We start from the raw sequence: 13,499 nt of genomic DNA on the forward strand, positions 1-13,499 counted from the left end.
CTTGATTCAGCTTTGGAAGATTATATGTTTCCAGAAATTTGTCCATTTTATCTAGGTTGTCAGATTTCTTGTGATACAGTTGTTCGTAATAATTTCTTAACAATCCTTTGTATTTCTGTGGTATTGGTTGTGATTTCTCCTCTTTCATTTCTGATTTTATTTATTTGGATCCTTTTTTTCTTGATGAGCCTGGTTAAAGGCTCGTCGATTTTGTTTATCTTTTCAAAGAACCAGCTCCTACTTTTGTTGATCTCTTGAATTGTTTGTTTAGTCTCTATGTCATTTAATTCTGCTCTGATCTTGATGATTTCCTTCCTTCTACTCACTAGGCTGTTAGTTGTTGCTCCTCTAGTTCTTGTAGCTATAGGGTTAGATTTTTTATTTGAGATTCTTCTATCCCTTTTAGGCAGGCCTGTATTGCTATGAACTTTCCTCTAAGAACTGCTTTCGCTGTATCCTATAGGTTTAGGGCTGTTGTGTATTCATTATCATTTGTTTCCAGAAACTTTTTGATTTCTTCCTTGATGTCATTGTTAACCCATTCATTATTTAATAGCATGTCGTTCATTCTGCATGAGTTTGAATGTTTTTGAGTTTTTTCCTTGAGGTTGATTTCCAGTTTCAAGCCATTGTGATCTGAGAAGATGCTTGATATAATTTCAATTTTCTTGAATTTGTTGAGGCTTGTTTTGTGTCCTACCATGTGGTAGTTTTTGAAAATGTTCCATGTGCACTTGAAAAGAATGTATATTTTACTTTTGGGGGGTGAAAGTTTCTATATATATCAACTAAGTCCATTTGATCTAGAGTGTCGTTCAATGCCTTAGTATCTTTGGTGTTTCTTTGCTTCGAAGATTGTCCATTGTTGACAGTGGGGTGTTTAAGTCCCCTACTGTGAGTGTATTGCTGTCTATATCCTTCCTGAAGTCCTTCAAAATTTTCCTTACATATTTGGGTGCTCCTTTGTTGGGTGCATATATGTTTACAAGGGTTATATCTTCTTGATGGATTTTTCCCTTAAGTATTATGAAATGTCCTTCTTTGTCTCTTTTTATGGCCTTTGCTGTGATATGTTTTGTCTGATATAAGTATTGCTTCCCCAGCTTTTTTTTTATGTCCGTTTGCTTGAAACACTTTTTTCCATCCCTTCACTTTCAGTCTGTGTAGATCTTTTGTTCTAAGGTGGGTCTCCTGTAGACAGCTTATATGTGGGTCATGCTTTCTAATTCATTCAGCTACCCTGTGTCTTTTGATTGGTGCATTTAATCCATTTACATTTAAGGTTATTGATAGGTACTTATTCATTGTCATTTTCCTCCTCTGTACTTGTGTTTCTCTCTTTTTCTTCATCTTCTTAAAGCAGACCTTTTAGCATCTCTTGCAATGCTGGTTTAGTGGAGATGTATTCTTTTAGCCTTCTTTTGTCTTGAAAATTCATTTCACCTTCCAGTTTGAATGAGAGCCTTGCTGGGTAGAGTATTCTTGGTTGTAGGCCTTTGTTTTTCATTGCTTGGAATATTTTTTGCCATTCCCTTCTGGCTTGTAGTGTTTCTGCTGAGAAATCTGATGATAGCCTTATTGGAGCTCCCTTATATATTATTAGTTGTTTCTCTCTTGCTGCTTTTAGGATCCTCTCTTTGTCTTTGAACGTTGCCATTTTAATTATGATGTGTCTTGAAGTGGGACCGTTGGGGTTGATCTTCACTGGGACCCTCTCTGCTTCCTCAACTTGCGTGACTCTTTCTCTCCTCATGTTAGGGAAGTTTTCTGTCATTAGTTTTCAAACAGGGTTTCTATCTCCTGCTCCTCTTCTTCTCCTTCTGGAATTCCTATGATACAGATATTACTACGTTTCATGTTGTCCTGCAGCTCTCTTAAAACCTCTTTATTCTTTTTCAGTCTTTTTTCATTTTGTTGCACTGTTTGGGAATTTTTTTCTACATTGTCCTCCAGCTCACTGATCCGATCTTCTGCTTCCTCTAGCCTGTTTTTAATTCCTTCTACTGTGTTCTTCAATTCAGAAGTTGTATTCTTCATTTCCTCCTGGCTCTTATTGATAGTTTCTATGTCCTTTTTCATGCTGGTATAATTCTCAGTAAGTTCCTTCTGGTTTCCCTGGAGCTCCCTGGACTTCCTCTGGAGTTCTTTGTAGTTTTCTTTGAGCTCACTGATCTTATTGAGCTTCCCTATAATCCATCTTTTGAATTCTGATAATTTGCTTCCTTCTCTTTCATTTAGCACTCTTTCTGGGGATTCTTCCTTTCCTTTCGATGGGGGGTTGTTTCTCTGTCTCCCCATTTTTGTGACTCTTCTTGTTTGTTTCTGTTTCTTAGATTGATCTGCACTTCCTGGATCTGCCCCTCGTGGCGTCAGACTGTGTGCCAGTCTGGGCCTAGGCAGCCTGTTGCAGACTTCCAGGGATCTACTGCCTTTGTCTGGCTTCTTTAGTTGTGAATCTATTCAATCTGTGATTAGCCGTCAGGCTTAAGGACTGAGGGTGTGGCAGCTTAATTCCTGTAGGCAGGGCTTTTGCTTCCCCTCAGGCTGACGCCATTCAGAGGGGGGTGGTCTGCCTGCAGTACTGGGGATGAGTCAGCACTGGGACCCAGTCAGCTCCCCCAGTTCTCCCCTCAAAGCCACCGCCCCAGATTCTCCCCAAGCGTCTCCCATACTCTCTGCCCTCCCTCTGCTTGAGCCCAGGGTAAGTGGGTGCCAAAATGTTTCTGTACGTGATCTGCTTAAGAGCCCTTTTTCTCCAGCCGTTTCTCTACAGCTAGCAAGAAACCTTGTGGCTTTTTGCTTTTCTCAGCTGGATACTATTTTACTTTCCACTCTGTTGCTGTAGGCTGGAAAGCCCAGCTGGGGGTTTAGACCCTGCCCTTCTCAGGGGGAATCCCCAGCTGCTGAGCTGTTTCTCAGTCCCTTCAGCTGCCGCCCATGTGAGCCCAGCCAGCCCTTCCGCATCTCCGCACTTCTACCGGTCACGTTGTGATGTAGCGGCCTTTTCTGTCTCTCCGTGGTTATGAGACTTCTCTCCAGCTAGTGTTCAGTAGGTTATTCCAGATGGTTTCTCCACAATTAAGTTGAAAGTCCAGATTGGTCCTGGGAGGACATTAGTATAGCTTCCACTTACTCCTCTGCCATCTTGGATCTCCCTTAAAAGATTTGAATTGTACTTCCAAGAGAGAATCATTGAAACACAGATATTTGGTCAAATAAACATCTACCTATATGCTTACTGACCGTTAAGATCGAGTTGTTTTGTTTCGTTTCATCTCACATGAGTTGAAGTTGAAGAGCTTCTTGCCAGATATGCAGCTTCTAAGAATCTCCAAGTCACACAGAGAGGCATCTCAGGACAGCAGCCCATGTGCAGGGAGGGGCTTTTTCTTTTTTAGTCTTTGGTATTGATTGGTATTGTATGCGAAAGTTCTTAACTGGAGTCCAGACACGTTGTTTTCTCCAGTAGCTCCCCCATTATTAAAAGTTCTTATACCACTGTACACGTTAATATCCAGCAACCCCCCCGCGCGTGCCAGACTAGAATGAGAGAATAATTATCTAGTTAAAAAAGTTCCATCTTTGGATAGTCACCTAGAAAGTTGGAAAAATCACCTTTACAGATATTTTACTTTTAAAAGTAACAGAAAATTTTACTTCAGTAATATTTTAATTTTTACATGGGAATTTATTTTTTCATATCATTTCAAATAATCTCTGTGGAACTGGGAAGAACTCACATGGCCCTAGGACCAGGTTTTAATCCCACCCCTGAATTGTCCATAAATCTCTCTTAATTTCCCAACTCTCATAAAGAAGGTCCGTGAGTCATTCTGGGAGTCAGGGTCTGGCTCAAGGACAAGATGTTGCTTTCTGGTAGGTAGTTGTACCAGTTGCAAGAAGAGAACATTGTAACCGGTAAGTCTCAGGGGAGAGCCAAATTAGGAAGCCAGGCAGCCCTTCTAAAGAAACTTCTATGAATGTGGAGTAATGGTATAGAAAATGTAGAGACCTGTTATTGGCAAACAGTAAAGAAGAGGGAAAGCGGTGGAGTTCAGATTTCTTTAGTCCTTGACAACAGAGCTGTTTTTATATGGTGGTTTTCCTTGACTATGGAGTACCCTGTGTAGGTAGGCATTAATCTTCAGTGTGGTTTTATGCCATTTAGAAATGTATTCTAGAGTACTTTCCTCGTATCCTTCTTGGAATTATGTGAATTCCCAAGTATCATTACAAATAAGTAATTATGTAGTATCTAGATTCTAGGCACACATAGTATAGGATGTTTCAGTGTTTTTAGGGTATGGTTAATTGGGAGAAGGGGAGAGACAGGGTTAATGGAGTAAGTATATAGATTCATATCTGAGATTACCCATTTTAGATATGAGTTTAATAGGAAGTGAGAAAAGACATAAAACAGCAATTTCTTACCAGTTAATAGAGCAAATTTTTAACTTGTAGAACTATTATTCTTTGTGATTAACTATTTTCTTGTAATCTGTTGTAACATTCAATTTAGGTTAGAATGGCTGAGGAGCATTCTGAATTTGTGATTGGTTTTATTTCTGGCTCCCGAATAAGCATGAAACCAGAATTTCTTCACCTGACTCCAGGAGTTCAATTAGAAGCAGGAGGTAAGTGTATCCATTGGTCCTGCTTCTTCCAAAATGTTTCTTTATCCGAGTCAACAAGGGCAAAATGAAATTTTTTGTGTTGTCATAAAGTTGGTAAAGAGAAAGCTTGTTTGTCTAGAACAGTAATGAATGAGCCCTTTTGCCTGGTGATACTGACCCAGGTATGCAAAATATTGGGTTGGCCAAAACGTTCATTTAGTTTTTTCCGTAAGATGGCTCTAGTAGCACTTAGTCATCTTTAACTTCATTTGAAACAATTTTGTTAGATTGTGTTGTGACTGTTGTCATTTCATGTGCATTTTTTTAAAAACTTACCAAAATTGGGGAATTTTTGTGTAGCTATTTTAATATTGAAGATGGAAGAAAATATGTGACATTTTCAGCATATTATGCTTTATTATTTCAAAAAAGGTAAAAACATAAACACAAAAGGAGATATGTACAGTGTATGGAGAAGATGCTGTGACTGACTGAATGTGTCAGAAGTGGTTTGTGAAGTTTCATGCTGGAGATTTCTCACTGGACAATGCTCCACGGTCAGGTAGACCAATTGAAGTTGATAGTGATCAAATTGAGATGTTAACTGAGAACAATCAACGTTACACCATGTGTGGGGAGATAGCCAGCATACTAAAAATATCCAAATCAATGAAGTTATTGGTGAAAATAAAAATGTTACCTTTACTTTTATGGAAAAAACTAAATGGAATTTTTGGCCAACCCAATAGCTTACAGTCTGATTTTAGGATGAAAATTTAGAAAGCTGCTTTTCATTGAAATGTACCCAGATACTTCAGTTGTGTTTCCCAACTGATGTTCTGAATATGCTGCCAAAGAAGGTGTTCCATGCTCCAGGAAGAACGCACTGGGCTGTTTGTTTCTTTGTTAGAGGACTTTGCAGAGCCTTTGATGTGCTGATGTCTGTTGTGACTCCAGTATGGGGATACATGGTCTGTCATGTCTCCCAAGCTTATTTGAACATGTAACACTTCAGCAATCTAGGAAATACAGTTGCAGTGGCTAAAAAAACAGTGCAAATTTCCTCACTGAAAGTCTCTAATAGGGGAATAATCAAGGTTATAAAAATATACATATTTAAATGTACTTTGGGACTCAATAAAGCTGCTTTGGTTTTGAATGTGGAAGAAATGATGACTTGGAAAATTTTTATTTTTCCTGAATTAACTGTTGTGCAAGAAACGTTGCTGATCACAGGTATGCTTTCCATCTCTCCGTCTTTTTGGATTAGGTTTAAGAAGTTGGAGATTGGAACTCTGAACATTAGGGTCTTAGCAAAACTACTTAAAATTAAAACACTTAGGTTATTACCCCTTAGATCAGTTTGTCAGGTTGATACTCTGATGTTCTTCTTTTATACTGAAAGGTTCAAAAGGTACCTTTAAAAATATTAAAGAGAGCCCTGGCTGGTGTGGCTCAGTGGATTGAGTGCTGGCCTGTGAACCAAAAGGTTGCTGGTTTGATTCCCAGTCAGGGCACATGCCTGGGTGGCAGGCTGGGTCCTGGGTTGGAGGTGTGTGAGAGGCAACCACACAATGTTTCTCTCCCTTTCTTTCTCCCTCCCCTCCCCTCTCTCTAAAACTAAAATAAAGTATTAAAAATATATATTGAGAATTATAGTCACTCTTGTGTAACTCATACTTATCTCTCCTCCATACCATTCTTTCCCCAGGCCAGCTTCCCTCCCCAGAGATTATCGTGTAACTAGTGTGAAATGTATCCTTGCCGACCTTTGGCTTTGCATGTACTCACAGAATTTGGAGAATGTTTTGTATCTGTGCAGTTCTATTACATTTCCATATCTACAGTGACCTTTTATCAACTGCATGGTGTTTCCAGTTAGGATTGGGCCATAGTATGTTTAACCATTTCCATTGATACATTTGGACTGTTTACAAACAGTGAACATCCTGGTATATATTTTTGTACATGTAGAGTATTTCTGGAATAGTCTTCTAGGCTAGAAACTCCTCAAGGATGAGAGCTCTTTCTGAAGGTTGCTTATCCTCCAGCACAGTACCCCTTGCTACATAAATACTCCGTAAGTACTTACACAAATGTTGAGGGAATAGATACTGCTTTTTAGGAAAAGGTGGAAGAGTTGGTGTTTGTGTAACTGGGATGACAACACAGAACATCAGGATTGAGGGTATGAGTTCGGTAAACCTTGGTTTTCTTTTTAAACTCAAATACTAGAACTAGTAGATAACCATTAACCTTGAAGGAGCTAATTATTTTATGTAAATAATATAACACATTTAAGGAAGGTACTGCCTTTTGGGGATTTTGTTTCTAATTAAGTACTTTAAAAACATTGCAGAAACTTAATCAGAAATAAAGCTAACGAGAATTCAGATCAATTAATGAATGATAGATGCACCCCCAAGGTTATAGAATATTGGAGGTCTCAGTTTCTCAGTTTCTCAAATTACACGTTACTGATCCTGTATACTGTAGAGCAGGCCTCGGCAGAACGACTCGCCTGTGTAATAAGGTTTTGTAACAGTTGCCTCAGTACTCCACTTCTGATCCTTTTGAAAACTCCACATTTGTGCTAAACGTTTTATGAGTCAGCTTTGGATTTCTGGCCCTTCTGTTTAATAGCCATGTACCTTTGGACAGGTCACCTTACTTACGTCTCATTTTTGGTCTTATAAAATGGGGTAATAGTGTTAACCTCAAAGGGTTGTTGAAAGGCTAAGTAAGATGATGTGTTAAAAGCACTTAACAAAGGCTCTTAACTCGGAGTGAGCATAGCACCCTACGCTTGTCAATTGTTAATGTTCATTGTAAGCCCCACGATACTTTGATTAGATAGCACAGTTAGCATATAGGCTTTTGAGAATATTTAAAGCATTTGGATTTGAGAGAAAAGCCATTTAACAGAAGGCTTCTAGAACAACAGAATTTTAAAAAGGAAAAAGGAAGTTTCTGGTTCAAGATGGCAATGTAGGAAGTCCTGAATTTACCTCCTCTCATGGACAAAGTCTTATAGCTATATGGAACAATTTCCTCTGTAAAAAACAAAACTAAACGCTGGCTAAGCAAGGACTACACATTTGGCAAATAAGAAAAAGAAACATCTAAGTTAGTAGGAGAGGCTGGAGCACAATCTTACCATAAAACCTAGAGATTTTCCCTGAGGAGTGAAGGGTTTGAACTGCACATTCAGGCACGCCAGCTTTTAAGACCTATACCTGAGAGATGAGTCCCCAAAACATCTAGCTTTGACATTAACGGGCTTGTGTCCCTGAGACTGTAGTGATCTGAGAAATGGCTCTTAAAGGGCATTCAGACTCACCTGCCCCAGTGCCCAGCTTAGGCAGTTGATGGTACCCAGACATTAAGTAAAAAAGGCTCATTTGCTAATATAAGAAGTGTTGATCTGAGGGGAAGGCATCTAATTTAATGCACATTTAAGAGCTTGCCAGAATATTCTCCAGGGACGGAGAGGAGTGGGCACCATCTTCCTGCTCTCCCTCTGCCTTGCTGTGGCTAGTGGGAACCATCTCTCTATTTTTTTTAATACTAGGCCTTTAATACCCCACTTACATCAGGGGTAGATCACCTAGGCAGAAAACCAATAAGAAAACATTGTCTTTACTTAAATGACGTTAGAACAGGTACATACCAAACATTCCATCCAAAAGCAACAGAATGCACACATTCTTCTCAAGTGCACATGGAACACTCTCTAGGATAGATCATGCTAGGCCACAAAACAAGGCTTACTAAATTTAAGAGGACTGAAATCATATCAAGCATCTTTTCCGACCATAGTGGTATGAAGTTAGAAATCAGTTATAAGAAGAAAACTGAAAAATTCACAAATATGTGGACATTAAACAATATGCTACTGAACAACCTATGGGTTAAAGAAGAAATCAAAACAGAAAAACCTGGAGACAAACAAAAATGGAAATGCAACATAATTTATAAGATGCAGCAAAAATAGTTCTAAGAGGAAAATTCAGAGCAATAGATTTCTACTTAAGAAACAAAAAAAATCTCAACATTGCACTTAAAGGAACTAGAAAAAGAACACATGAAACCCAAAGTTAATGGAAGAAAATAAAGATCACAGCAGAAATAAACAGAATAGACTAAAAAGACAATAGGAAAAAAATACCAGACTAAGAGCTATTTTTGAAAAGATGCAAACCATTAGCTAGACTCAGCAAGAAAAAAAAAGAGGACTCAAAATCAGAAATGAAAGAGATGTTTAAGCTGATACCACAGAGCTACAAAGGAGACTACTATGAACAATTACATGCCAACAAATTTGACAACCTATAAGAAATGGGTAAATTCCTAGAAACATAAACCAGCTAAGACTGACTCATGAAGAAATAGAAAATCTGAATACACTGATTACTAGTAAGGGGATTGAGTCACTAATCCAGACTTCCAACAAACAGAAATCCAGGACCAGACAGCTTTACTGGTAAATTTTAACATTCAAAGGATTAATACCAATCCTTTTTTCTCAGATTCGTCCCCCAAATAGAAAAAGATGGAATGCTTTCAGACTCATCTACCAGGCTAGCATTACCCTGATAACAAAACCAGGTAAGGACACCATGAGGAAAGAAAATTACAGTTCAATATCCTGCTGAACATAGATGTAAAAATCCTTAAAAAAAAAAATTAGCAAACTGATTTCAAAAGTACATTAAAGTGATCATATACCATGATCAAGCAAGATTTATTCTAGAGATTCAAGGATGGTTTAAATCTGTAAATCAGTGTGATACACCACATTAACAAAGTGAGGGATAAAAATCATATGTTCATCCCAATAGAAGCAGAAAAAATTGATAAGATTCAATAACCATTCATGATAAAGACTCAAAAAAGTGAATAGAGGGGAAATACCTCAACATAATAAAGACCATTAAACAAGGCCACAGCTAGTGTCATACTCAGTAGTACAAAGCTAAAACCTTTTTCTCTAAGATCAGAAACAAGATAAGAATGCCCACTATCACCACTTTTATTCAACAGATTATTAGAAGTCCTAGCTAGAGAAACTAGTCAAGAAAAATAAACAAAATGTATCCAATTGTAAAGGTAGAAGTACAATTGTCACTGTTTGCAGAGGCCCTATATTATTATATATAGAAAATTCTAAAGACTCCACCAAAAACCTGTTGTAATTAATAAACTAATTCATTAAGTTTGCTTGATACAAAGTCAGTATACAAAAATCTGCATTTCTATACACTGTTAACAAACTATCAAGAGAAATCAAGGAAACAAATCTCATATACAGTTGCATCAAAAATAATAAAATACCTAGCAATAAATTTAACCAAGGAGATGAAAGATCTGTACACTGCAAACTACAAGACACTAATGAAAGAAATTGGAGACACAAATATATGAAAAGATGTTCTGTGCTCATAGATTTGAATTAATATTAAAATGCCCATACTACCCAAAGCAATCTACAGACTTTGTGCAATCCCTATCAAAATTCCAATGGCATTTTTCATAGAAATAGAATAAACCATCCTAAAATTTGTATGGAACCACAAAAGACCCTGAATAGCCAAAGCAATCTTGAGAAAGAAGAACAAAGCTGGAAGCATCACACTTCCTGATTTCATATTATATTACAAAGCTACAGTAATCAAAAAGGTATGGTATTGGCATAAAAACAGACATATAGATGAATGGAACAGAATAAGAGTCCAGAAGTAAACTCACCTATATAGGTTTAATTTATGACAAAGAAGCCTAGAATATGCAATGAAGGAAAGATAATTTCTTCAATAAAATGTTGGGAAAACTGGTTAGCCACATGCAAAAGAATGAAATGGGATCACTGTCTTAAACCACACACATAAATTAACTCAAAAATGGTTAAGACTTGAATGTAAGACCTGAAACTAAAACTCCTAGAAGAAAACATAGGTGGTAACCTCCTTGACATTGGCCTTGGCAATAATTTTTTTTGTTTTGGATTTGACATCAAAGGCAAAGGAAACAAAAGCAAAAATAAAGTGGGACTATATCAAACAAACAAACTTCTGCACAGCAAAGGGGACCATCAACTGAATGGGAGAAAATATTTGCAAATTATGTATCTGATAAAGGGTTAATACCTAAAATATATAAGGAACTTGTACAATTTAATAACAAATAAAGTTGGATTTATAAATGGGCAGATCTCAAAAGGCACTTTTCCAGGGACATACAGATGGCCAACAAGCGCATGAAAAGATGCTCAAAATCACTAATCATCAGGGAAATACAAATCAAAACCACAGTGAGATATCACCTTACTTCTGCTAGAATGGCTGTTATCAAAAGACAAGAAATAACAAGTGTTGGCAAGGATGTGGAGAAAAAGGAACCTTTGTGCACTGTTGGTGGGAATATATGTTGGTGCAGCTATATATAGTTCATCCTATATGGGACAGTATGAACAGGTTCCTCAAGAAATTAAAAATAGAGCTACCATATGATCCAGCAGTTGTGCTTGTGGGCATTTATCTGAAGAAACAAAAACCTAACTCAAAAAGATACATGCACCTGTATGTTTATTGAAGCATTATTTCTGATAGCCAAGATATGGAAACAATCTAAGTATCTGTTGATGGATAAATGGATAAAGAAATTGTTTTATGGAATATATGGATTATTCAACATTAAAAATGAAATCTTGCCATTGGTAACAACATGGATGGACCAAGGGCATTATGCTAAATGAAATGTCAGAGAATGACATACCATATATGCTCACTTATATGTGAAATCTAAAAACAAAATTAAATATGCTCATTGATACAGGAAACAAATTGATGGTCGCCAGAGTTGGGATTCAGGAGGGGGGCAAATGGGTAAAGGGGCTCAAAAGGTACTAACTTCCGGTTATAAAGTAAGTCATGAGGATGCAATCAAGGCAACATAGTCAATAATACTGTGCTGCATATTTGAAAGTTGCTAAATCTTAAAAATTCTCATCACAAAAGACATTTTTGTCATCATGCAAGGTGACTTACTGTGGTGATCAGTTTGCAATGTATACAAATATTGAATCACTTTGTTGTATACCTGAAACTAATGTGTCAGTTATACCTCAATAAAAAATGTATAAAAAGAATTAAAAAGCCAAAATTAAGAATTAGGCTTTGTATGCAGTATGGGGCAAAAGTAGGTTTATAGTTTTGAGTTTGCAAAACACATTTATTCATGCATTATTTATTATTGTATTATTTTCCATACAAATAGCTGTAAACCTGCTTTTGACCCACCCTGTGTAGTTTGAGCACTTGATGGGGTTGTGGCAGAAAGGTTCAAATATATGATCATGGTCCAATTAAAAGTCTTGTGAGGACTTTTCCAGTAGTGTCACAGTGATTCTGAAATGTATACTAACATTGTCTTCAATTGGAAGGCCTATTTAATACTATTAAACTATAAATGCTCTACAATTAGACACTGAAAAGGAGTTGGTTAGTTTCTTTCTTTACTGTGGCAGTCCCTGACCTATCGGCAGTCTGTCTCGTCACCTGCATTTGCTCATGTGCGGTGCACAGGAGCATGGAAAGCAAGAGCAGTTTTGTGTAAAGCTGGTTAGATACTTTTCCGGAAGGATCACGTGATGGGTTTTCTAATGTGTTGTTTTGTGTTAAATGGCAACTTTTGTGTTTTTTGCAGGTGATAACCTTGGCCAACAGTACAACAGCCCACAAGAAGTTATTGGCAAACGGGGTTCTGATATCATCATTGTAGGCCGGGGCATACTAGCATCAGCTAATCGTCTGGAAGCTGCTGAGATGTACAGAAAAGCTGCCTGGGAAGCTTACTTGAGTAGACTTGGCATTTGAGTGTCTCAGATACATTTTGTGAAGGCCCATTGTCTCCTGAGGTGCATTAGCTGCAAATATTGAGCAGCCTGTGATAATGTTTGGATTCTTCCATAAATTCTGTGTTGGAATGACTTCTAAAGTTACCATAGTGTTTAGGAAATACCGAATGGTTGTAAGCACTGCATTATTGCTGTAATAAGCTCATTTTTGAGTATTCTTTTAGTGAGAATGATATTGGCTAGGCAGTTTCAGTCCTATCTGTGTTAAAGTCTCCCCACATTTGAGGATCCCCCACTATCTCTAGATCAGATTTCTTGATTCTTTTAATTGCCATGACAAAATATTTTAGGCCATACAGAGTACACTTCTTGTGTCCTCTATTCTGTGTTTGATATACCTAAATAATATTAAAATATTAGCTGTTCTCCTCTTAAAAGGGATAGTCCAGGTATCCAAATGGTGCTGTTTCCCAGGACTTCCATGGCTCACCCATCAAAGGGACAAGATGGGGGAGCAGCAAGATGACAGCAGCTGGGCCTCTGAAGCCCATCTCTGGCTTTCATTTCAGCAGAGGGTTACTGACTCGATTCTTCCCCTGAGCAGCAGCTATAGGCCTCTCCTGAAATCCAGTCACAGCTTCCTTATGCCTTATTTAGATTACAGATGGACAAGCTGCTCCTTCATGTATTTAAAAAAACAGCAACATCCAGAGGTCTAAGTTTCCCTAGGGAGGTTTGCTTGAGGATCCTACATAATTGTCCCCACTGTCATTGACAGCAAGGGAAGTCAGCCTTCATTAGCCCTAAGGAAAAAGGAGCTTCGCAGCAGAAGTAATTTCAAGCAGAATAAGGACTAGAATCCCTTTCTCCACTCAAATTTAGTATTTTTTATTATACTTTTATTCCCTTTCTTTATAAGTAAAGTCAATATTTTTACCCCTTTATGTCTATATGCAGATATAAAACTGCATACACATGCATTCTTTCACCATTTAATAAAAAAATACTTACTGAACACATGAAGTGAACTA

At 37.6% G+C, this 13,499-nt stretch overlaps 1 protein-coding gene across 3 annotated transcripts in view; it reads left to right on the plus strand.

Annotated features, from left to right (window-relative positions):
- UMPS (uridine monophosphate synthetase) overlaps window positions 1-13,499 on the plus strand; it is a 32,174-nt gene extending 18,675 nt beyond the window's left edge. The window contains exons 5-7 of one of the 3 annotated variants that reach the window (XR_016511200.1): window positions 4,520-4,634; window positions 9,143-9,221; window positions 12,318-12,381. Coding sequence is in view for 2 of the 3 variants with exons in the window: in XM_090277729.1 (XP_090133855.1) it covers window positions 4,520-4,634; window positions 12,318-12,487 (285 nt within the window). In the remaining variant the exon portion in view is untranslated. Of the gene's footprint in view, window positions 1-4,519; window positions 4,635-9,142; window positions 9,222-12,317 lie in introns of all 3 variants that reach the window. The other 2 variants (XM_090277729.1, XM_090277742.1) reach the window with 2 other exon arrangements.

This window comes from Furipterus horrens, unplaced genomic scaffold (genome assembly GCF_987537825.1).
Source record: "Furipterus horrens unplaced genomic scaffold, mFurHor1.1.pri manual_scaffold_1, whole genome shotgun sequence".
Taxonomy (NCBI): Eukaryota; Metazoa; Chordata; class Mammalia; order Chiroptera; family Furipteridae; genus Furipterus; species Furipterus horrens.